General features: G+C 38.4%; 1 protein-coding gene across 1 annotated transcript; it reads left to right on the top strand.

Moving 5' to 3' along the window:
• The first annotated feature begins 2,442 nt into the window (after window positions 1–2,442).
• On the top strand, window positions 2,443–14,132 carry LOC139734963 (short-chain dehydrogenase/reductase family 16C member 6-like). The gene is made up of 6 exons (XM_071645740.1): window positions 2,443–2,659; window positions 3,142–3,250; window positions 8,961–9,093; window positions 11,555–11,802; window positions 12,176–12,292; window positions 14,042–14,132. The coding sequence occupies exons 1-6, from the start codon at window positions 2,443–2,445 to the stop codon at window positions 14,130–14,132; spliced, it is 915 nt and encodes a 304-aa protein (XP_071501841.1).
• Window positions 14,133–26,277: the final 12,145 nt, after the last annotated feature.

The following is a 26,277-nucleotide window of genomic DNA, read 5'->3' as shown; positions in this document are numbered from 1 at the left end:
TATAATTGTCAAGTAAGAGCAAATCTGCGTATGTATGATGTGTATCAACCTCCCCATACCCCCTCCCCACATACACACAATATTACTACTGTTGTATCAGGCACTGCACTCTGTAACCAGCAGAGCCCAACACCATTTGTGTTTTTTTTTTCAAATCGTGCTTAGTTCACTCGAGATGTAAATGATTGGGTGTCCTTATGTATTTCTGGTTGTCATGTACCTTAAAATCAGCATTAGAATAAGCATTGAATTAAATAAAAGTGTACACAAGCAAACTTGCCCACGGCCTAACATAAGGCAGGGGCGGATCCAGGAATTCCGTAAAGAGGGGGCGCGTTTACAAAATTAAAGGGGGGGGGGGGGGCGCACGCACCCCTCCCCTCATTTTTTCCTTTTATTTCTTTTGTTTCAACAAAAAATAAAGGAGGGGGGGGCGTGCGCCGGTTGCGGTTCTCCCTGGATCCGCCCCTGTACGTCTGCCTATATTTGCCGATAATGCAATTTCCTACATGAAAATCGACAATCAACACCAACGCAAAATAATGAACAAGAGCTCAGCAGATGTTTTCCAACACAGACAAATGCAAGGTACTGGCTGAGCAACGCCCCCTCGAGGAAAATCCATGAAGTAGGCCTACTTGGTATAACTACCAAGAAGTGGACCCAATACATCAACAATACTATCAACAAACTATAACCTCATCCCTAAAGTGGAAATGGTCCACCGAGGAGCTGCGAGTTTCATTCTATGAATCGCTACCATAAAACATCCAGTGCCACCAAAATGCTGCAAGAACTTGATTGGACCACTCTACAACAGAATGACAGGCTAGTAATCAACGCGACCATGTTATTCGACATACACAATAATTTTATTCATCTCTCGACACGAAACAATAATATCAAATCAGAGCTACCAAGTCTCACGCATTCTGAGTGAGACTCAAGCATTTAGGGACCATCTCACGATCTCACGCATGGCACCCATTTTTCTCACGCATAGAGGGAAGTATGCAACTTGGGCCTACAATAATGAGCATAGCCTAAAGGATCAAAGTGATATTCGCAATTGAAGGTATATTTCTCTTTTGTCTTTCAAAATAAGTAAAAACAGTCACATAAGTATGAAACTGCACCATTAAGAGCTAAAAATTGAAAAAGCTCCCTTCCGCGATACCGAGAGAGGGGTAAAAACCCCTCCCACCCTCACTCGTGCGCCGAGATGCTGAGTCATGAAAATCTCACTCATAAAATTCTTTTGCACTTGGCATCCCTGTCAAATACGTTACCAAGTCGGCGAGAACCACCAGCGTCTCATCATCATTCGTTCTTTCCGAGAAAAGTAAGGAGTTGGAATTCCCGGTCCTCGGGATTTGTTGCAGCGTCATCTGTAAGAGCTTGTAACCGAATGACGGTTGATAACAGTTGTTAGTCTTTGTTCTTGGTATTTGCTATCTATGTGCGGGAGTGTGCTTGTAAATATCATTTTGTAGATAAACTGTATCGTAATGTAAATAACACACCAATGGGCATAAATTGCAGTAAACGCACACAGTCTGAACGTTCAGTTAATTGAAGATGGCAGACTTAACTAGAAGAAGAAGAAAAGAAGAAGAAAAGAAAAAAAGAAGAAATAGAAAAAGAAGAAGAAGTAGAGGAAGAAGCCATTACATGTGGCCCGGTGGCCCGTAGTCCCCAAATACAAATGGGAGGCTTGCACCTTAAACCCTTTCTGTACCAAAGAGTCTAATGTGCACTCATTTCACACACATATGTCCATAAATTAATGTGGCACACAGAGGGTTAATAACGAACCTTAAGCCTATTAGTCCATGGGCCAAGAGCCGAAAAATTGGTTGGTGTCATTTTGTTTGTCGGACAAACAAAATGACACCAAAAAGGTATTGCCATCTCAGATGGTACCAATATCTGGCCTGGCCCATGGACTATATAGTATAATGAACGAGTACAATTACACATAATAATCCAGCTTTACCATAAACGACGACATTTCGAGCATGTATCTCAGTCATTGGGGTTTCAGCTATTATGAACCCACTTGCGAGCAGTTGCATCCGCACAATTGCGTCTCGCTCCGCTGCACACTTTGGCTCACGAATTGTCCGCTCCATGGAAGGGAGTGGTTTTTAAAGTATTATTCAGGGTTCTTACAATACTTGCAAAATGCACTAGTAACGTGCGATGTTCAAGGGAATCACACATTTACGGTATGAATACATATTCTTTCTATACATGTGTACATTACGCTGGTACGTTGTACATGTACCTATTAGTGAATGCAGACACAAACCAGACAAAACCTCACGGTGAGCAGCGAGTCTTTTCCCGCCTTGTTTCCGGATGCGGACTCATTGATCAACGTGGCTCGAAACTGTCGTGCCAGATTTCAACATTCACTATTCATACCAGCATATATTCGAAATGTTTCACCACATACTGGATGCCCTCATATTGCTGGCGAAGATAATGTGGGCGAATTTGAAAGCGATATATCGCCTCTTCGTTCAGCCACCAAAAGTTTCTGTCGAGGGGAAGGTGGTACTGATCACTGGAGCCGGTAGTGGACTGGGCAGGGAGCTGGCTCTACGGTTTGCCGCTGCAGGAGCCCGCCTGGTGCTGTGGGACATCTCGGATTCAGGTTGGCCAATGATAAAGGACTTTTCTATGTTTCTGTGACTCAAATGAACAAGTGTGGTATATCTACCAAACACGGCTCAAACGTTGTTCAACCTCGTGGTTTAATTCTGCCTAATGAAATACTTTAGGAATTCATTACTCTTAGATACAAGGTGTTGATCATTTTTTTTCTCATGTCAAATTACCTTGATTCTCAAGAAGGTACGTTTAGGGGAGGGGGAAGAGTTATTTGGTTCAATGCTCTGTTCACTGACAGTATAATTTACACCATTATTGTATTAATTTAGATATTATAATTATCTACTTTTAGAATCATATACTGCAAAATCGTTATTAATCGTCAAGTAATGATAAGTCCCCTGTTCTTTCCTTTCCCTATTCATCTGTAAGCCTATATACTTTTGATCTCTTTGTTTCTTCATGTCATTACATAATGCTGCTCTTGTGCTCTGTTATCCCTTTCCAACTTTCTGACGGGTTAAGGTAATCAAGCCACTGCAGATCTGATCAAACAGGCCCACCCCGACAAGGAAGTTCACCTCTACCAAGTTGATGTCTCCGACAAGGAGGGGGTTAAATCAACGGCTCTCAGGTGAATTCTTCAATGTCCTTCTATTGTTGATGCATTTCATACTAGTGCACTTAACATAAGGCGTTTTCACATCAGCCCGATGTTTCGAAATAGCGCGCTATTTTCTGACGTGGGAAATTAAAAAATATCTCGAGCTTGGATTTTTATCGGGCTGATGTGAAAACGCCTATAGACAATATGAAATTCAAATTCAAATTCATGAAATTCTTCAGTCGAAAAGTTTTTATTGCAAGTGACTGACAAGTTGCCCTACATCGACCTAGATAAGCACTGAATTGATCAGTGTTTTAGTAGTAGCCATGATAAAAGAAATCATGGGGGTACGTACTCGAGGAGGATTCGAACGTACGACCTCCAGATCTCCGGACCACTAAACCCCCGAGCTTCCGCGTCACAGCAAGTGTTGGTTCTAATGCTTATCACAAGCAGTGGGTACTGCGTAATTACTCAAAATCACTAAATAATGAAATTTATGAAACACACCATTGCATCTGTTGTTTTTTTACTTTGACAACTATTTCATGCAAGAATGAAACAATTATTTTAATTCAATCAAAAAAAAAATGATTTTGCTGACATCCTTGCAGATATTGCATACAATGTAGGCCCACTTTATTAAATGTCTGTAATGACCTTTGGAAAAGATATAAAGAAAGAACAAACCAACAAATGGTAGATAACCAAGAAAATTGTGAAACATGTTGTTGAATGCGGTACAGTTCTAACGTGCTTTAGCAATTCATTGGATCCAAGGGCATGCTTTCCGTGTTTATTTAATGGAAATAGAAATAAAATTGAAATTGAAATTGAAATTGAATTTGAAATGCAGGTGGATTATAGTGTCGTTATGTCAATCAATTCTCAATGGTGTTTACAAAGCAATTTAATTCAAATACCTTATACAAAATGGTAAATGGTGTGGCAAGTGTATGACGCTGTCGGGACAGATTTCACAAATAGAGAAAAGAGTTGTGTTCAGTAAAATGAGGTGGGGTAAACTGAGCATCTCGTCTTCCGAGAAATGTATGTAAGGTTAATAGTACGGAAGATTTTCGTCTTCGTCGCAGGCGTTGAAGGAATACGATTAAAGGAGACATCCATATGATTTTCAGACTTTTACATTTGAACCACTATTGATTGACTATACTGAGTACAGAGTTTTAGAATTCACAGTAATTGGGAAGAGGAATAAAAATAATGTTTTCAAAATCTATAACAAACTGCAATGAACAAGGATACTAACATGGCAGCCTCTATATAAGAATGCATGAGTTAGAGCTCAAGGAAGCAGGACAAAAGAAGACATGCATAGATTCTACACAGGTAAACTTGTGAAGCAAGCGGTATTGTAATTAAATTACATTGCTTCATTTCTGAAATAATGTAACTCGGGTTTTTTTTTTGTTTTTTTTTTGCTCAAGGACTACACTAAATTCCACAAATCTGTATAATATGGATCTGCCTATTAATATTTCCTACATGATGAAAAATTATGAACATCGTCTGGAAGGCCCTTTAATCTTTTGTAACACGAAGCGGGATAAAACAAAGAGGACTTGCGAAATTTCGACCACAACCCCTTCTGGCCCTCGCCGTCTGGCAAAGTAACAAGTTTCGAGCGCTGCAGTGAACCGTTTAGTAGCGTTAGGAAAATTGTACTCGGAGTTACGCCATTGTTCCCCTTCGCTGGAGCGTAGGAAGCGATATAATAATTGATCTACGCGTAAGGGTGGGATTTCACGGAGCACGCGAACGATTTGCGAATGACGCGAATGGCAAAATCCAGCATTCGCATTTTAGTCTGCAAAAGATCGCCAAACAAACGTGAGGATTCGGAAGCGTCGTCAACTGTTCGCGAATGTCGTTTTTACTTCGGCGAGAATTTCAAAAAAGTTTGAAATTTTTTGCGAACCTTTTCCGCACACTTAGTCGGGATTTGCTCGTGAATTGTTCTCGAAAGTGTCTTTAAAGCTTCGTCATATGCGCAAGACCTTCGCAAGACACGCGCGATGTTCGCAAAATGTTCGTGAAACCCCAAACAGACTCCGAAACTTCGGAGAATGTCTCGCGTATGTTACGCGAAATCTGCGAAGTTTTTCCGATCATTTTACGACGTAATCGCAAACTGTTCGCGTACCTTTTGAGACATTCTCGCGAACGTTTACCGCACGTTTGGGGATGTGTGACCTATACGTTTTCTACTTATAAAATCGTAGCATACATCTAAACATCAAACAATTATTAACTATAGTAACAAAAGAAATTAAAAACTAGCAAAGAGAAAGAAATGTTTGATATAATATACAAAAAAAAATCGCAGAATACACTTAAAATCAATCTCAAGTATGTAAAATTTCGTTTGAACTAGGATTATGTGTTGGAGGAACTGCGAAAAAAAAAATCAAATGCTTTACTAGCGGAGATAGGTCCTAGGGAAAAAATGTAGGCACACCATAGACAAATGAGAGGAAAAGAAAGGAGAAATAGAGGAAAGAAAAAAAAAATCAACTCAAGACAGCTTCCACCTCTCCTTGGGTACATTTTCTCCCATGATTAATGAAAATTTTTCGTTGTTCGCATTTCCGTCGCGTGTTCTTCGTGTACGTAACATGCTGTACTTTAGCAATGATGCACACGACAATCGCACATACGTCGTGGAAACTTCGCACAAACTGCGCAAGAATAGTTTTCGGCGTTATTGTCGGAACACATTCGGAGAAAAACTTTTCCGAATGTTGGATTTTGTCATTCGCGCCCTTCGCAAATCGTTCGCGTGAATGACAAAATCCAGCATTCGGAAAAGTTTTTCTCCGAATGTTTTCCGACAATGAAGCCGAAAACTATTCTTGCGCAATTTGTGAGAAGTTTCCACGACGTATGTGCGAATGTCGTGTGTATCATTGCTAAAGTACAGCATGTTACGTACACGAAAAACACGCGACGGAAATGCGAACAACGAAAAATTTTCAATAATCATGGGAGAAAATGTACCCAAGGAGAGGTGGAAGCTGTCTTGAGTTGATTTTTTTTTCTTTCCTCTATTTCTCCTTTCTTTTTCTCTCATTTTTCTATTGTGTGCTTGCCTACATTCTTTTTTTCCCTAGGACGTATCTCCTCCACTAGTAAAGCGTATGATTTTTTTGCAGTTCCTCCAACACATAATCTCTATACTTCAAATGACAATTTACATACTTTAGATTAATGTTAATTGTATTCTGTGATTTATTTTGTATATCAAACACTTCTTTCTCTTTGCTAGTCTTTAATTTATTTTGTTACTATAGTTGTTAATAATTGTTTGATGTTTAGGTGTATGCTACGATTTTTATTTGTAGAAAACGTACATATAGGCCAATCAAGGTCATACATCCCCCAAACGTGCGCTAAACGTTCGCGAGAATGTCTCAAAAGGTACGCGAACAGTTTGCGATTACGTCGTAAAATGATCGGAAAAACTTCGCAGATTTCGCGTAACATACGCGAGACATTCTCCAAAGTTTCGGAGTCTGTTTGGGGTTTCACGAACATTTTGCGAACATCGCGCGTGTCTTGCGAAGGTCTTGCGCATATGACGAGGCTTTAAAGACACTTTCGAGAACAATTCACGAGCAAATCACGACCAAGTGTGCGGAAAAGGTTCGCAGAAAATTTCAAACTTTTTTGAAATTCTCGCCGAAGTAAAAACGACATTCGCGAATAATTGACGACGCTTCCGAACCCTCACGTTCGTTTGGCGATCTTTTGCAGACCAAAATGCGAATGCTGGATTTTGCCATTCGCGTCCTTCGCAAATCGTTCGCGTGCTCCGTGAAATCCCACCCTTAGCACTTCAGTCAATCATTGACGTTCCCGCCAGAGAGATGGGCTACATCTATTGTTCTCGGACATGTGTTCGAGGCTGTTGCGGTAATGACGTAGAGGGTGATGCTAATGAAGAAGAGGTATATGAACAAAACGGAGTAAACAATACGGCATGGCGAGAGCCACAGTATAATATTCAGTCGCTATGGAGGCTGAACAACCTTGTTTCATTGCATCAATAAAGACCATAACGTCATTATTTGTTTTATAAAACACCTAGGTGTATAATTCCAGCCACTGTCGTCAATCAAATAATATGACAAACGCTTTTCAGGCCATTGCGAGTGGATATGGGATAGAAAGAGAGCCCGCTGGCGAAGCATTGTACATGGGCCTATATAGTTGGTGGCGCTATAAATTATCATAACCAATCCGAAACACTTTATTCCCATAAATGGATAGACCGATAAGCGTTAGCAATACCTTCTGTCATAAATGTGATGTGATATTCATACCTCTGTCTCTCGGCATACGAGATAACGCAAGAAGCGATTAATAGAGGTTCACATAATTTGCAGCGTGTGTTCATAGTGACGTAAGAAAGAAACTGCTATTAGCTTCTGAGGTCATGATGTCAAAAGGAAAAGATCAGAGGGTCAAAAAGACTAAAAACAAGCTCAAACTTCCAGGAACTCCATAGATGATCAGATTTTCACTTAATGTGCACGGTGTGTTTATAAGAAAGTCCAAAAGATACTTTTTAATGTGTGTGTGTGTAGGGGGGGGGGGGGGTCAAAGGACAAAGGTCATGTGGTCATTAAGTACATAAAACGAGCTTAATTTTCCAGTAACTCAAGAATTGGTTGTCTGATTTTCATCAAGCCTCAGGGTGTGTTAAAAATGTAGTAAGAAAAATGTTAGGGGGTTATAAGGTCAAAGGTCATAAAAGATATATTATAAGCTTGTTTTTCCAAATGCCCGGATGATCAACAGATTTCCACAAAACATGCATGATACTCTTATTATGAAATGCAAAATTAAGATTCAATTTGGAGGTCATGAGGTCAAAGGGCAAAGGCCATGGGTCAAAAAGGACACAAAATAGGTTTAATCTAAAAAAATAACTCCAGAACAGATATTCGGATTTTAATCAAACTTGCAGCGTGTCTTTATAAGGAAGTAAAAAAGAAACCGTTAAATTTGGGGTCATAAGTCAAAAGACAAAAGTCATAGGTCTTGAGATCTTGTCCTTGTAAAGGACACGAAAAAAGTGAGATTAAATGTCAAAGGTTATAGGGTCATAAACGATATGGAATAATAAGCTTATGATCTCCCTATAACTCAACAATGGAAGATTGAATTTTCACTAAACTTGCCTCCGAAATGTATCTATATGCTCCTATACCTCTTTGTTTGTGCTGAGGAGTGACACAACAATTGCTGCGGTCTTATTTTGCGCCAAGGACTTAGGGTTCGTGATAGGGTTGTGATAAGGTTTTAGGTTAAGTTTGATGTGAGGATTACGAATAGGGTTAGGCTTCTTTGTAGAAAGTATAGTTGCTTGGCGTACACATATTTCATTGGAACAACTGTCGCGGGAGCAATTGTCATGGAACCGTGTTGAGTGCCTCTGAAATAACAATAATATTTCAGTCAGGTCTTCTTTCTCCGAGTGCTCCTCTAGATTTATAATCATTGTCATACCTGATCAGACTTATCTAACTTACTTTGAAATCAACTTTGAAATCTAAATGTTAACAAAATACTTTTACAAGGTGCGACGTTATTATGCAAGAAAAAATAAAAATATGATAGTATACAACATGCACGAGAGACAGGTTTAGAAGGGAACAGAAGTGGAGATGTGCATAGTAACACTTTGAGTAACACTCCACTTATCTTTCTGCAGGGTGCAGAATGAAGTTGGACAAGTGTACATGCTCATCAACAACGCCGGGGTCTTGGTGGGTGAGACTATCCTGGAACTGACGGAGAAGGAGATCGAGAGAACAATGAACGTCAATGCAATTTCTCAATTTTGGGTGAGAATTTAGGACTATCCCTTTTTGTTCTAATGTTTTTTCTTTAGGTTTTATAATATCCACTAGCTTTTTCGTGTCACCTGCATGGGGTTATAAGAACAACTAAAAGGATTATTGTCGTTGTTGTTGTTGTTTTATTTCAACGAGATAAAATACCACTAAGCGACAAAAAGGTGGTACAGTACAAAGATAATATTCACAACGAGAGAAAGAACAAGTACGCTTTGTCCATCTGTTTCACCCTGAAGTTGTGTGAACTAGCTCACCTGACGAGATTTTCACCTTGTTCTATGTGAGAAGTGAAGTAGGTCTTTTCCATGATGTGGTGTTAGTTGGGATTATAAAATGGGTTCAAGAATGTAGCCAATTGGAAGCGCTGAATTGAGTCACGTGTGCGTGCATTAATTTCTCACTAACATACACGGCCTGACGTCACAATGTTTACACTAGCAGTGAGCACTCAATCAGTTGTTACAAGTGCGTCGCCCGCTACTATACGCGCTGTCAATCCTGTAAACAACTTCTAGTTCGGGCTGCCGGCCGGCCTTTCTTGAGCATAACATGTGGCGTGCGCGTACGTATACTCTTATACGTACAGTACTTATATGTGCGGGATTTCCGAGTGCGACGTGCGTAAATGTTTGGGACGAACATCTTCGGACATCTTGACTCTTGAGCGAATGCTACATGTAGCTGACTGGTATTGACCCACAAAGGTACGTGAAAAATGCTCTTAGTTTTCAACCCATTTCATAAAACAAATGAAGCACAGGATTATTTCGTGGCGTTAGGTGCGCCGAGTGCATGTTGCACCATTGTCAATACTCGAGAGTGCGCCGCACCTTCACTAACGCACTCTATCCTGTGCATCATTTGTATACTATCGCACACATAGAAAGTCCATTTTACACCGTATATCTGAATATCTGTGTGATTTGCATGTCTTCAGCAAAAGAGACATCTCTTAAAAGGTAGATAGACGTATGTGAATGATACAAAAATGACACAAACAGGTACACAAGCAATTGCTAAACACAAATACTGAGTAAAAGGAGTAGAGACTGACAAAACAGTAAAGACAGCTAGCCGGCGGAACCGGAGAAGGGGGGGGGGGGGGGGGAAGGTGCCGGCGCCGGGACCCCCACTGATTTTTTTTTTTATAACACACAGAAATAGGAATGCATAGGGTCTAACTAATTCAACTTATACCCCTCCCCACCTTTTGTGTGTGTGTGTGTGTGTGTGTATGTGTGTGTGTGTGTGTGTGTGTGTTGTGCCAGAGGTGGCTCGAGCTGATCAGTAAACTCACATTGGGTAAGACTTTTTTTTTTAATTTGCTTGTATTAGATGAAACCCGGAAGTGGCACCAGAAATATAAACTTGACCCCCCACCCGTATCATAACAATCATAACAATTTGGTAACTCAAAAGACAAACAGATAAAAAAAGATAAAGATATCTAATGGAGACACTTAGAAAGACATGCAGGAGAAATAAAGTTTGAAACTATGGCAAAATAAAGGCCTGGGGGTGGTATGATAAGAATCAGATAGGAATAAAAACGATGTACTGGCAAAATGATGGTCATGAAAGTGAAAAATAGCTTTGCTTTACCAGTAAGGGTTCGAATGATGTGAGCCCCAATATGGTTTATTTCCATGTATCACATGGTGAGTAACGGACTCGAGAATCAATCGTGCCCCTTAACTTCTCTTTTCAAAGGTTTCAATTTAGTGAACTGCTGCAGTTAAAGTCACTTTTTACAAAGACTGTAAGTTTTGCATTAACGAGTTCTCTTCTGTTGTATAAAAAAAGGGGGGACAAAGGGGATAACAATATGAGGAATGTGTAATCCTGTTGATTATAGTTTAATAACATTGGCTATCATTTAGGGCTGAGGGTCATGAGTAGTACTTGTACGTGAGAAAAACCCCTCCCAATCAACCGTTTGCTTCATTTATTATTTCCACAAACAAGTTTACAAAGTCAAATCAGAACAAACCAAATAAAATACCACCGAATGTTTCATCTATCATTTTAAAACCACTGATAGGGAAAGAGATCCTCATCCCTGGTTTAACCCTCTGCATACAATGCTAATTGTTTTGTTATTCGAAGTTTGCGTATTGATATTTCATCCTTACCACTTCAGCTCTCATTGCAACGTATAATTATAACAAGGTTCCACAATATTATTTTATACTCTTTTCAGTTACTTTGTCTTGCTTATGGAACCTCATTCTCTGTTCCCAAGGAAAGTAAAATGTCTATGGTCTTTTCGAGAAATGAAATAAAATTTGAATAGGTTTCTGTTGTGAAATAGGTGCACCTTTGATTCATTCACTTGGCACATATATATAATACAGGATATATATATATATATATATATATCCTCCTTAGAAGATCTTCTTATCTTCCATATATATATATATATATATATATATATATATATCTTCCTTAGATGGTGCGAGCTTTTCTGCCAGCCATGTTGGAGGCGGACAGCGGTCACATCGTCACCACCTGTTCCACAGGTGGTGAAGGTGGGATGCATCGAGAGACGGATTACTGCGCGTCCAAGTTTGCCGTCTTCGGATTCGACGAATCGCTGGAGCGTGAGCTGAAGGATGTGTACAAGAAGTCTGGCATCAAACAGACCCTTGTTTGCCCACACACCATGGATACGGGATTGATACATTCTATAGAGCAAAGGTTCGTGACATAGTTTTATGGCTTACGATTCGAGTAGCGAAGTGATATACTCATTTTCTTATTTTCTTCACAAAGATCCACAAACTGTACAAACAAATTTGAATGATTAATCATAGTTGTCTTAGATAGTTGGATGTAGAAAAACTGCTGATCAAAAAAAAAAGACACACTTTCTCATTCATGTTGTGACCTCAGACTAAAGAATAATGTAGAAGGAAAGCTGTTTCAGAAAATATGAAAAACTCAGGATTGACTCGCTTGACCCAATCCACCTTTTTTAGTCCTCACGTGAAATCAAGGGGTGCGACTTTTTGTTCGTTTTGTGATGCACGGTCACATATTTATTCTGACACCAAAACTGTCAATCAATCAGATTCCTAGGCTGGAGCAGTGTCACTGAGGCAGCAGATTTTATCGTCGATCAGGTTCTGAGGCAGGCCCGCTTCGTCTACTTCCCTCGGATCTACCGTTACGTCTCCTTGGGGAGAGGGTATGTATCATTGTAGATCGTTGGTTACATGCCGGGACAAAGATTGGTCATGTGACTGACAGACCCTTTCACATTCGATAAAGCAGTAGCTGCATTTTGATTGAAAATCACACGAAAGAAAAACTGTTTCCGTTCTTGTCAATGACCGTTTCACATTTGCAATCTTAGCTGCATATTCATGTTTGAAAACCAAAACATATTATACCAAAGTCAGTAAACAGGGACAGCTTGTTGAACAGTGTCGTGTGGCATTTTGCGCACAGGAGCAAGAGCTTTCCACAAGTGTATATAGGGCAGTTAATCCGCTGACAGACATTTAATTCGTCTTGTCTGCCATTTGCCTCTTTACATTCATGCAACAACACAATTGGATAGTTCCTTGGATTCCAATTGCATGATGTCATAGTCTTCATTCAGTTTCTCCACCAACAGCAGGCAACTTTGTTATCTTCGAAAAACCTAATCAGAGTTTGCAGCCAGAGCAATCAAAGAGACCGTTAGTTATTTTGTTTATTGAAAAAAGAGGGGAATGGAAGAGTTCGCAAAAAAACCGATAAGTCCATCTTTGAAGATTTTGAAGTACGGTCTCTGTCATAGAATACAAAATAATACCTTCTGTATGATATATTGGTCACTACATATAAAGGTACGTTTTTGAAGTTATGGTCAAAAGAAGCAAAAATTTCCTTATTCTCTCTATTTTTCTTGATCTTTCGCAATATCTCCATTTGGCAAATATGGACTAATCGGTTTTTGCTAACTCTTCAATTACTACACTCGATGCACGTATTCACTTTCCTTAAAGGGGAAGGCTAGTAAGCATTGCTTGATTGAGGCATTCTAGAGTTCATTCTAGTTGTGTGAAAATGATTTGCTTGTCTCATATTCAAGTAATGTGCAGTTTAATGCTTCCAGGTTAGCGTCCCTGGTCAGTGACGGAGCATTAATCTGCACATTACTTGAATATGAGACCGTTCTGAAGCAAATCATTTTCACACAACAATAGATATACAATGAACTCTAGAATGAATCCCATAAGGATTGGAACAATCATCTCCCACCATTTCCACTGATTCCCACTGATCAGTTACTAGCCTTCAAGCATTGCTTGGAGGCCAGTATTCAGGCTTGTGGAAATATTTCTTTTCTTTCTTAACTTATTAATTCAATTATCTATGCAGTATTTCATTCATTTGTATTTATATCTTTATGAATATATTTGATGTGAAAGGAACATAATTATTATTGTATTATTGAAATTACATTGAAGACGTTGTCATCATCAAGGTATTATGATTGCTATTTTCATCGTGATGTCATAATTATGATGATGATCATGATTCACATCATTTGTACAGCGCCATATATATGTTAGAACATGTATGAACATTCACAGGCCCAGACTCCTCCAAGACAGTTAGCAATTGAACGCCTGATGAAAAATGTGAGTTTTGAGTGAGGCTTTGTCAATTTCACAAAGAAAATATGGGAGGAAGTTCCAATGGCGAGGACCGATAGAGGAAAATGCCCATTCTCCGTATCCCTTGAGATGTGTGATGGGCACCTGGAGAGTAAGGCCAGATGAACGAAGGCCAGTATCACAGTAATCATCGCTTTTCTTTAATATCATCATCATCATCATCATCATCATTTCTAACGTTAATAGGCATCTTTGATAATACTTCATAATCATCATTAGGTTCTTTTGCATGATAGCGGTAGCAATTTCGTCATTTTTCCCCCGTACAGACTTCTTCCCTACGAAGCTCGCATGGCAGTGATGGAATTCATTAACATTCAAGTCTCGTCTCAGAAGGCATCCAAACTACACAAAGAATGACTAAAAGTATAGCAGGATGAGGAGGGTATAAATAGAAATTTTTCGATCTCACGTTATGGATGTGGACGTCCACGTGATGACGTAATTTTAAGGAACTATTTCCAAGTTCTCCAGCATGTCCAACGCCAGGACCAAGAACACGTGTTCAGATGATTTCACGTCCTCCTAGATTCAGTACGGGCGGGGTTGACGGGAATGACGTCATCGCTTGGCACGCCAATCGTCAGCCCGCTAGAGGAGACGGGGCCATGACATCATAACACTTTTGCCCTACTATCACTCGACTACAACCCTGAGGCAAGATAGACGGAGCTGCACCTTGTCACATGATATGCTTTTCACCAATCAGCGATAAAAATCTCACTTATGAGGTATATAACTGCAGGAATACGCTAAGCTAATACCGTGTACTGAGTACTGTATCCAGTGATGTGCGCCGCACACGTACACACGAGCAAGGTAACCGTACACTCTGCATTGTTGAATGCCTTACGAGTTGTCGCAAAAAAAAAAAAAAAAATAGAGCATGCAATTATCCGATATATAAAAAAAAGAACACAAAAAACCGGTTAAACAATTGACAGTCCAGGAAAGTCACACTCATGTGGCTGTGTGGCTGAGTTTCTTCTTCCACTGGGGGCACCATGGTGGGGCTTGACCCAAGATTACACTAAACCTCGCTATCACTAGTATTAGAATACAAAATTAAACTTCATGTCTAGCTAAACCATAGATGAGTATAAAATGAAGAGCTCAGTTGCAACAGGTACTACATCAATTTTTAATGAAAATTTACTTTTTTGTCTTTATGTACTCATTTTCATGACCTCTTTACACTTATACTAACAAAGAACTGAATTTCCAACCAGAAAGTGTTTAAAAATTACATTAAAAAATCACTTAGGTTTCAAAAGGTACTACATCCACTACGATGACATCTTCGGGAAATTGACCAATCAGAGAGCAGTATTGACTTAACCCTCTACCATTGTCTCCTGACTTAATCTGTAAACAATAGAAGTTGGCTTTTGGCTTTTGGCTTTCTGTTAAAATCACTATGCAAATCTGACAAATATCTAGAAAAAACTCGTCACATTTTGATCAAGAAATGGAGGAAAATGAAGGTGACAGCAACGTAGTCATGTTTGAGAAAACATTCTGATTTTTTTTTTCAGCATAGATTTTGACACTTTATTCTCTATCATGAACTTTTTTTTTCTGATTGATGATTATTATTTTTTGGTACTGAAAAATATCACTGTAATGTTTAAAATTCTCATAAGATCCTTTGTGGGGATATTTTTGAAAGAGCTCCCTTTGGAGACTTCCGATATGACCTGCCTCCTGGAGACATTATATGTTAGGCCCCTATATCTAATATCCGTGTGATATCTTTAAGATCTATATTATGTGTGATTTTATGTCAGTGTTGTCTTGGGCAAATAATTTGTTTTATAGGGCCCCCTTTTTCTCTCTCTTCTTTTCTCTAAATATAACAGAACAAACTATAGATTGTATGACAAATTTATAAGTACTTTTCTTTCAAAAGACCAGTAACTGCTGCATCATTGTACAGACATGACAATTGCACACAAAGCTGTGACAGAAACCAAAAATTTACTCGGCTCGCAAACCCAGTGGGGAATATCGCTATTGTCAATCACCACGTAAAATGCGAAGGTACATGTAACAAAATGGAATTGCAACAAACACTTTCATTGTGCTATGGCATTCGGCAATTTTTAATCAGTTTGGGCGGTTTCATGCGCCTTTTACCAGAATATGAGAACTTGGCACCGTTCCTTCGAATGAGTCGGGCGTACGAACAGCTCGGGCACATAACTAGTGATGTTTTAATGGAAATGTAATTCTTTTTTTTTTGTAATTTTATATTCTGTCTTGTGTAATTGTGCCTTGCGTATGATATATTGTTTGTAAGTTGTTGATGTGTAAGTTTATTAAGAATGATTAAGAAATATAAAGAATAATCTGTTCTCTATAGAGGATAGAACAGATAATGTGTTCTGCTATCAGCAATTCCATACAATTGTATATGTCACTTTCTCGTCGCTTTCAACGCTCTACACTTCTAATATGGCTAATAGTCTCTGTTGGTTTGATCTTGAATGTACCGATTGATCTAGGCTTTTTGTTCTTAGTTGTCTCGTCTCTTTACTTGTATTTCTGCTTCTTCCCTTTCCCCCTTTCCACTTCTTTTTTCATCCCGCATACTTGTAGTTAAGTTTTCACCATTTTTTTTCCTTTTGTGAGGTGCCCACGTTGTACAAGCATAGTCTTTTGAGTGGATACCTCCACTTTTTTTTTTTCGCAGAATGTATAAATATGTCTGTATGAAAAATGCCTAATTTTGTAATGATTATTGACAAATGTTATTCTTTGCTATCTATGTATCATTCCTTCAAACGCATGTCGAATCTATATTTTTTGTACATTCTGTTGAAAGAAGTGAAAATAAAACCTTTGAATTGAATTGAATTGAATACATCATGGTATGTACTTGTTTTGATTGCACGGGTTAACTGAAAGACAGCCGTAGCTGATGTCTGTACAGTGACTAAATAAATTTAATGAATGAATGAATGAATGAATGAATGAATGAAAGAATGAAGTCTGACATAAATGAAAAAATGTATGTCTTTTTTTTTCGCTTTTACATAGTAAAAGCTATGTTTACAAGGTCATACCGGCTACCACGGAAATTACAATTCAGATAGGTGCGTGTAGGTGATTGAGAGGGAAAGTGAAACATGTGTGTGTCTAATTCAGTCAGACAGACGGCATGCGAGGGGAGTCTTAGCTGTATTTCTGGCAAACGGGGCTATCGTGATGAAGGAGACCATTATTGTAAATCGAAATGTCAATAGAAATTATGGTGTTGGTCTTGTCCGCAAAACTACTAATCAAAGGTCTCCAAAGACAGCCAAATTCGAACGTGGGTCGTTTTTGTATTCAAGTTTTCTTATGTACTTTAGAAGGTTACATGTAAAGACATGCAAAGTGATTGAGCGTTTCACTCAATCAAAGTCACGTGCTCATGAAGTTTTTATAAGTTCCTGGCCACCATCAGATCGGCTTTGAAAACAAAACATGGTAAACATGTATCATGGTTGCAACAGGACGCAAACATGCGTTAACAGTAATGATGATTATGAATTTAAAAAAAAACTACCAAGTTTTGCTTTATACAGGAACTTGTGGAAATCACGGTGTTGGTCTTGTCCGCAAATTTACAATCACATTGAGGAAACAGTGGAGTTCCACTTTGAGAAATCTGAACACCATCCGGAGGCAAACAAGTACAAACACTTTGCTGACACGTTCTAATGGCATTAGACGGAGAAACTTCTTGGCAACTTCACGCGCTCATGAAGTGCTAATGAGAAATGACTGGCGCCTTTCAGGTCGGCGGTGAATGCAAAAAATCAACAAAAAAAAAAACATGGTTTTCATAACGACACCCAAATGAACATGATAAAAACATAGAAAATGTTTTAACCTTTGACGCAGCTTTAGTGACACCTGCTCCATTTTAGTATTGCTTCTAGTTTTGCGATCAGTAAAGAAAGAAAGCTGACAACATTAACAAAACTACACATTGACTTATTCTCTCAAACATTATATTGCATGAATCACTTTTCTTAACTTGAAACTTGGCCTCTCGTAGGGAAGTCCATATCAAACTGATTTTCTTTTTCATATAAGCGAAACAGAGTCGCATAGAATTACAAAGTAAGTATAGTATAGTATAGTATAATAATAATATATTATACAGGGTGATACATTAAAGGTATTTCCCACTTTTGATCCTTAAAATGTTGAAATTTCTAACACTGATAGTGATATCAACAATACTTTAATAGTGTACCATCTCGTTGGAGGTCATATAAATATGAAAGTAAAATTCAGCTGAGTTTCATTATTAAAATTCCAGATTTATTTTTATGTGAGGACTAAGATTTCACTCTGTTTTCAACCCTCTTTACAAAACTTTAACTTTGCACAGTTGTAATGGGTATAAGAGTCTGTGATTAACACTCAGACAATGGTCCTGAATGGCCATGGTTTGAATGTTTTTTCTATTACATATTATATTCATGTGAAATTCCACCATCACACCTAGTCTTTATCAATCCTGATATATAGTGTATTTAAGCACAGTTTTCACCCTTTATCATGAATTCAGACTAACAGTGTCCAGGGAAATCCATCATGAATTATTGATAAGACATCCATAAGCCTTAGATAACAAATAATTGAGAGATTTATGGAAAGAAAAAGAGGACTATTCCTATGCTACCTGGACTTTGAAAAGGTCTTCGACTCTATCTGGCATGAAGCTTTGAGGAAAGCACTTAGCTTCCTTGGATTTTCCGGTATAATCATCAATATTTTGAAAGCACTTTAACATAAATCACAAAGTGCAGTTATAGTAAATGGCGACCTAACAGATCGGTTCAAGATAATAGAGTAAGACAAGGATGTGTAATCTCACCACAACTATTTAACATCCTACTTGAACTTGTCATGCAGTACGCCCTAATCGACATCAAAATTGGAGCTAATATCCAAGGACAAGTCATCAACAACCTATGCTATGCAGATGATATTGCTTTGAAGGCAGAAAGTGAAGAAGACCTCCAAACTCTTGTTGACAAAGTACATCTCAGCACCTCCTCCTTAGGTCTGAAGATACATATCAGGAAGACAGAGGTGCAGTATATCAGCAAAGAGCCCAAAGAAATACACATCAGTGTAGAAGGTATATTATTCATAAAGAGTTGACACAAGTGGAACATTTCACCTACCTGGGTGGAATTACCAGTCAAGATGGATCCAACACTCCGGTAATCAAAAACAGGATTGGAAAAGCCATTGGGGCAGTCCAGAAACTTAACACCATATGGAGCTCAACAAATATTAGGTTATCAACAAAGACCAAATTATACAGGGTACTATATTACTCTCTCTATATTATCATATTGAGCAGAAACATGTACACTCAGGAAAGAAGATGAAAACCGCCTGATGGCATTTAAAATGACATGCGTGCGGAAAATATGTGGCGTAACACGAATATATAGATTAAGGAACACCACAATAAGGAACCAATTACATGCAATTTCCATAACAACACTGTATTACAATGTGTGCCCATAGAGGCAGCTGTTCTATGGAACCCTCTCCATCCTTTTCTACTTCTATTTTTTTCTTCTTATTCCTACTCTTCTTGGGCACACATGTGACATGTGATCCCTGGGTTCTGTATAATGTACATTATGTACATCACACATGTTTCACTCCCAACAACATATTAGGGCCTGTGCAATTTTGTATTTATGACTTTGCATTTTTGATATATATTTGTCATAGTCAGACGTCAGCATGTTGGAAAGATTCAATGCATCAATAGTATACTTTAATGTTCTATTGTTATAGTCTCAAACATACCTTTTCATTTCATTAGTATTTCAGTTTAATTAGTTACAATACACCGTTTGATGATGTGTCGAATTGTTAATTGATTATCATGTATTTATATATGCATGTGCATTTATATGTGATCTGTTTGTTATTCTTGTCGTGTTACGCTCTGTTATCTTGCCAGTGGAGGAAGATTTTCTGTATTCTTTTAAATCAAACAATAAATGATTGAATCTTGAATCTTGAACAAGAAAGGTATTAAATAAAATATCCCAAGGAAGATTACGATATTTTGGATATATAATACGTATGCCGGTAAAACGCCTTCCTATTAGCAATGGAGGGAAGAATCACTGGTAAGACACCACAAGGAAAACCACCCAACAGATGAACAGACTGTGTAAAAATTGACTGTAGGAGCAAAAACATATGCTCACTCGTAGAAGCCAGCCATCTAGCCAGCAACCGCCAAGAATGGCAGGACATCATGAAGCGGATGCCACCACTCAACCCTTTGTTGGGGAGGAGTGAAAGGCATGGCCACAATCCTTGGGGCAAGAGACCAGGAGCCTAGTCAGCAGAGCTCCGAAAAGGTGGTATTCCTCATGGAATTCATGACTACTGTCCAGGGACATTAAAAGCAAGTAACACTCAAATACAAATAATTGTTTCTGTGAACATCAGATCATAGAATATTCTTTGGTTCGGTAAATACATCAATTTTGAACAATTTAGGTACATCTGAGATGGCATGTCATAAAGAGTATTGTTATGATCACTAATTGCGGTCACTTGCCTCTCATACTACAGTGGTAAACACATTTTATCTGAATTCTTTGTTTACTTCAGTGTCTTAGCCATCAACTTTTCTTTGTTTTATTGAATTTGCAAATTTTGCATATTTGTGTCGGTCAAAATTATAGCCACCTTAAGAGTAAGCAGAATTACGGACACGTTGAAGAAATACAATGTCACATTGGTGAATTTCCATTTTGGCTCAATGGGTTACGAAAAAAAAAAGCTTACGTGAAATATTACACGTGATGACATTCAAAGTGAGGGAGCTTCTCACTCTATGAAATAACGCACTCATGAAGTTCTAATGAGAAGTTCATGGCTAATATCACATCGGCTTGTCATGTAAGACATGGTAAACACGTATCATGTTTGCAACGGCACGGAAACATGAGTGAACAGTACTGATACTAAAAGAAGAAAATAACAAAAATACTTTCTGCTTTCAACCGAAACTCAGAAGCATCGAAAGCATTTACAGCTGGCTTTGAGTTTTGTAATCAGTGCGGGAAGAAATTGCCGATGACGGTAGTCAGCTCGAAGGTAGGTTCGCTCGCTGGAGGTATTCTTCGTTACAGCTTCCATTAATGTTAGATGATCCTATCCGTAAGACAGAATACGTGGCCCTACGAAAGGGAGGAGTACAATTATTCTAAATCCCCATTGTCAATTACTCTGTATATCGACGAATATCTGTAATGATGTGATGTGTTATTCTCAGTATGAGTGATATAATAATATTTTTTTTTACGTTTCACTATTAATAGAGATTTTTTTCAGTTCCTCTTGTGTTTCCTGCAGTTCCAATAAAGCTATTTGCTATCGAAATTACTTTCAGATATCTAAGTACCTTGCCATTCCCCCTACACCAACAAAAGAGAGGTAAAACAACACATTTAGACTTGCTATTGCAATTTCGATGATAAACAAGTTTATTAGCTGAAATTTACTCTCTCTTGAATATCCAATCCTCTCTTTGAGACTCCAGACGTCCTGACTCCTCGTGTGGTGGATTTGTCTTGTTTTACCCTTCTCCAAAGTTCATTTTGGTACTTTGTATATCATTTGACCACTTCAGATATGTTCTTCCTGTAAGATATTCGGCTGCATGTAACGTTTACGTGGTAGGTCAGTGTTTTCATTTTTGTCAGGTTATGATGGCATTGTAGAAATCTGATGTCAAATGATTTGTTATCATAAAAGGCATGCCTGATTAAAAGCTGTGCCGTTATAAAAGGTCTGCTGCCAGGCTAGACCAGGTGATATGTTCGCAGTTTCTTAAGAGATTGCATTTCTTTTTTTCTTCTTGTTAAATTTTCTGTTAAAAAAATAAAAAAAGGAAAAATTGGGAAATAATGTACAATTTCCCGTAAGAATCCAGGTTTTTGTCATTACAAAGTGCAGAAAAAGTACTCCGTTCATCATACTGTTGGAATATTGACGCGTTTGAATTCACATGGAGTGCCTTCGAATTTAATACGGAAGCAGCCCCACCATGAGAGCTACAATTTTCCTGGTGATTGCCAGCATTATAGGTGAGTTTCGCACGTTACCTCACCACAGTTCATTTCTTATGTTTGTAGTTGTTTTGATTGTCAGCGAACAGTTCCCCTCCTCATCTCAATAGACATAAACCAGGGGGGTGTTTCATCAACGTTTGTCAGCGCTGACAATTTCAGCAAAATCCTTGGTTTTGATTGGCTGAGATGCTCTGGTCACTGACTGTTACTATGGTGATTAAAGTTGTCAGCGCTGACAAACGTTGATGAAACACCCCCCAGGACATCACAGAGGACATTCAAATTCACTATCATTATCTTGATTATGGATTGTGTTGATGCACTTTTGAATAACGTCAGTAGACATCAGCCAAGTGCGTATGCATGAATACCTTTGAGGGTCAAAACTGTTCAAGACAGAAATGCCTTTTGTTTGAGAACAATGAAGTATTGCGACGGACAGACTATCTACTGCTTAGTAATTTAGCACATATACTTACCGGGGAATAACACATTTGCTCGATATTTTTATACTTCCCTCTTTTTCAAGCTCGGCCAGCCTTTGCTAATTACCTAAGTCATGCACACAAACACATTGAAAAAAAATAACGATAAAAAGCAGATAGACGTGCAGATACTGTATGTCCATTTACGTTAATGGTACTTTACTTAAATAACTTTGAAGAAGGTTGGATGACACGAAAGAGCCATGTTAAAAAGATATCATCTCTGTAATATCTTTGACTGTTTGTATGTTTTCACCCTCCTGTAAACTACACATATTGGACTTACAGTGGGTGTGCGGTATCTCTTTGTGGATTCTGCCTCATGCCAACCTGTAATCTGTTCAGACGGTAGTAAGATTGAATATGAACCCGTCGTAACGCGCATGAATCGCCCGCCCTTTCGAGAACTCGTCTCTTGCCAGGCTAGACGGAAGAAACCCGCAGGTAAGACTGACACAACATAATTATGAAACATGATAGAACATGTCAGATCATGACAAAACATGAACCGAACAACATTACTACTGTATGTGCCCGGTGGTAAATAATCAAACAATTATTCGGTGAAATCCATTAACGTAAATGGTTCAAATAGAGGGCGCACGCCTGACAGGCAGCCGTCTTACGAACTTTGTCTATTAATTGTTTGGTCTTAATGCTACGACCTTGCTTATGTTAATCTATTCCAAGAAGTAGATGTGCAATATTTTTTTTCTTAATATTATAGTATGGATTTCAATCATTCTCTTCTTTGTGTGTCGCCAATTGACCGTCTTGTTTGTTTGTTTCTCTCTTTCTTTTCCCTCTCCTTCTTCTCCCTTCCTCCTTACAGGGTCCGATTACACAATTCACAGATAAGCTTTAGCATATCAATCCCAATGGTTTATTGGTCACACTCTGCTTATGTTAGTTTTTTCTACAGATGTAAATGTGCAATATTCATTTCTTAAGTGTTGCATTGTGTTGTATTGTGCTGTATTGCAATGCATTCACGTTGCGCTTCCAACATGGAATCGTCTATGATCAAGCTGTTATTTTTTTCTTCTCTCTCTCTCTCTCTCTCCTTGTCCTCGTGACAAATACTTGTACTTAGTGTACATGTACTTAACCTGCAACATTTTTGCATTTTTTTCTCATTTGAGGGTTATCAATGTCTTTTGAGCAATACGTCCGTTTAAATATGTAATGTATACGTGGAGGGTTTTTTTTTCCATATATGCACGGTCCGTTGTTGTTGTTTTTCCCCTATGTCAATACTGATGTTTGAAACTCATGTTGGTATTATGTGAATGGTTACAAGGCAGACTGCTATGTTTCTGTTTTCGGGGTATTTTTGCAAGTCTCTCATATCTTCCCTCGCATCCGCTATAGTTTTTGGTTACACTTTCTCTCCCACCCTCATTAATTCCTCTATAAACCCTATCAGTACCTCTGTCTTTCTTCCCTTCCTCACTTTCTCTCAAGTCCATATCCTGGCTAAATATGATGTGTTCATAATGGAAATGTTTTTTTCTTTAATTTTGTAATCATTTTATCTATATTGGGTATGTGTTATACTTTTTAGTAACATCGTGCAATTCGGTCTCTGACTGCAATGCGATTGTAATAAAACCATTATTGAATTGAATTGAATTGAATTGATTATTCGGGCAAACAAGGGGTATGATATTAGAGTTCTTTCTCAAGAACGGGTCAATGTTCTGACGTAATATCTAAAATAGCATTTGTAATCTTAAAACGAGGGTGTGCACAATTGTTATTGAAACTATTCAGTGGATGCTTGATGTGATTTGCATTCAATGTAATGTATCTGCAGTGCCAATTAAATCAAAGACACATTCAAACTTTCTTAACTCTTGTCTGGTGTAGGCCTATCAATATACTTTTATTAAAATGGAAAAGAATTCAAATATAGCAGATTAGTCAAGTGGATTCTAATCCCAAAGCCGTCGACATTTGTCGGGAGTTTATGATTGTCTTTAAAACAAACATAACAGTTTCCACCTTTTTAAAATACAACTAGTTAGAGATAGCTATCGAGTATTGTCCGATACTTCAGCTACAATGAATGCAAACTGATATTGAAATGTTTTTGATGTAAACAAGTAAAGTAATTCCATGGCTATGGAATGTTTTTTTTTTTTTTGGAAAAGAAAAAGAATAATAACGTCCTATATGTCCCCGTACTGGATATATCCACAATTGGCAAAAGTAGATAGTATCAGAGGCAGTCACTCCTTAAAAGAAAAAAAGTAATTGAACGAAACAGAACATGACACAAAAAGGAACAATAGCAAGGCAAAAAAAAAAAATATAAATAAATAACACCTGATTCTCCATTAACGATATTAAACAGGTTTTAATCCTATGTTTTATTTTACCCCCATAACTGTTACACTCCCTTTGTGTCTCTTCATTTTTTTTTCACGCATACAGAAGACACCATTGTAATCATTGGTAATGGCAGAGCCATATATGTGGCAAAAGGGACGAAAGTGAATTTTACGATATACCGTACACTTTCAACGGTAGGCCTGTACATAAGAGATCTAGCATATGATCGTCAGGATCAAGTAGTCTATTGGACAAGGGTTATCACTGCAACAGCAGCAGGCCACATCCTTCGGGCTGGCATTAGCACCGGAGAGCCAGAAACGGTGTACAGTAGTAAGTGTAAGTGTTGATAATGCGATCAGATGATTGCATGTGGGCAAATTCGGAACGCAAACAGTCCCCTCTACGGATATACCATTATTCAAAGAACCAGCATTAATCATGATTGATAACAGTCTATGTCTATTGGCAACAAGTGTGCGCCATGATTTTGGGACTGGAATTAACAACGGAAAGTATAAAACGGTATGCTTTCGTAAGTTTGAGTTTTGATTGGTCACTATGTGGTCACCAGTAAAGAAGGCAATCGGGTGCTTGTACACGCAGATACGGAACTAACGGCAGTAGTCCCTGCTACGGATATAAGACTAAGCAACTCTACTTGAGTGGGTTTTTGAGCACATTTGATTGCGTCCGATATCGCATTTCTGTGAAAACATGTTATATAAACGTGAGGAATTTAATTTAAGTCAACTTGTTACAAAACGTCTTGGTTCTGTTCGATTGCTTTAAGTTTTACCTACTTGTATAATTGGGACCAAATACAGCATGGTGTGGAGTCGAGTCGAGCTTTATCCCATTATTCACTGAAACGCCCGAAACCGCTTGTCCGTTTTTTATCCGTTTTTCTTTTGCCATTTTTTCTATATAATACGCAATTTAAAAGAGATCAAGGGTCAAAAAGGCATATGAGAATTACTTGTGTGACACACCATTCTCTTGGTCTTTACAGGCGTTCAAATAAGCACAACCTTGTTATAGACAAAAATAAACCATGACGAAAGTTTGTTTTTCCTCATTTAGAAAGTTGTCGAAATGTAAGCAATATTGCTGTACCTTCCAGTGAACCATTGGTAATTATTTAGACAAACTTAAGTTGCCGAAGGATAGATGAACAAATGTGACGATTCCATCAAAGAAGGAAGAAAGTAATTCATTCAATGTCTGACTCTTTTTTTTTCTCTCTCTCTCTCTTCCTCTCTCCGTAGATGATGATTGCTACCATCTTGCCCTTTCTGAATTAAAGCGCGCCCTCTTCGTTAGCGTGGAATTGCAATGGCGTGGTTTGGGTACGAAATACGACATCATTGTCGTTTCTCTTCAAAACTCCACCCTTTTGGAACGCGTTGTCAGGGGTACTATTGACATAAGGGGCATCGCAATTGACGACGTGAAAAAGTGAGTGTGTGTGTGTAGCTTATGTTTAGCCTATTTACAATGATTATATTTCTCAAGTTATACATTCCTAAAACATTGCTTATACATTGGAATGACAGCTTGCATACTATC

The sequence above is a fragment of the Diadema antillarum genome, unplaced genomic scaffold, assembly GCF_040938485.1.
Source record: "Diadema antillarum isolate AM-2024a unplaced genomic scaffold, OU_Dant_1.0 seq00000560_RagTag, whole genome shotgun sequence".
In the NCBI taxonomy this organism is placed as follows: Eukaryota; Metazoa; Echinodermata; class Echinoidea; order Diadematoida; family Diadematidae; genus Diadema; species Diadema antillarum.
Note: the sequence above shows the minus strand (reverse complement) of the source record. Positions and strands in the feature narration are given on the sequence as shown.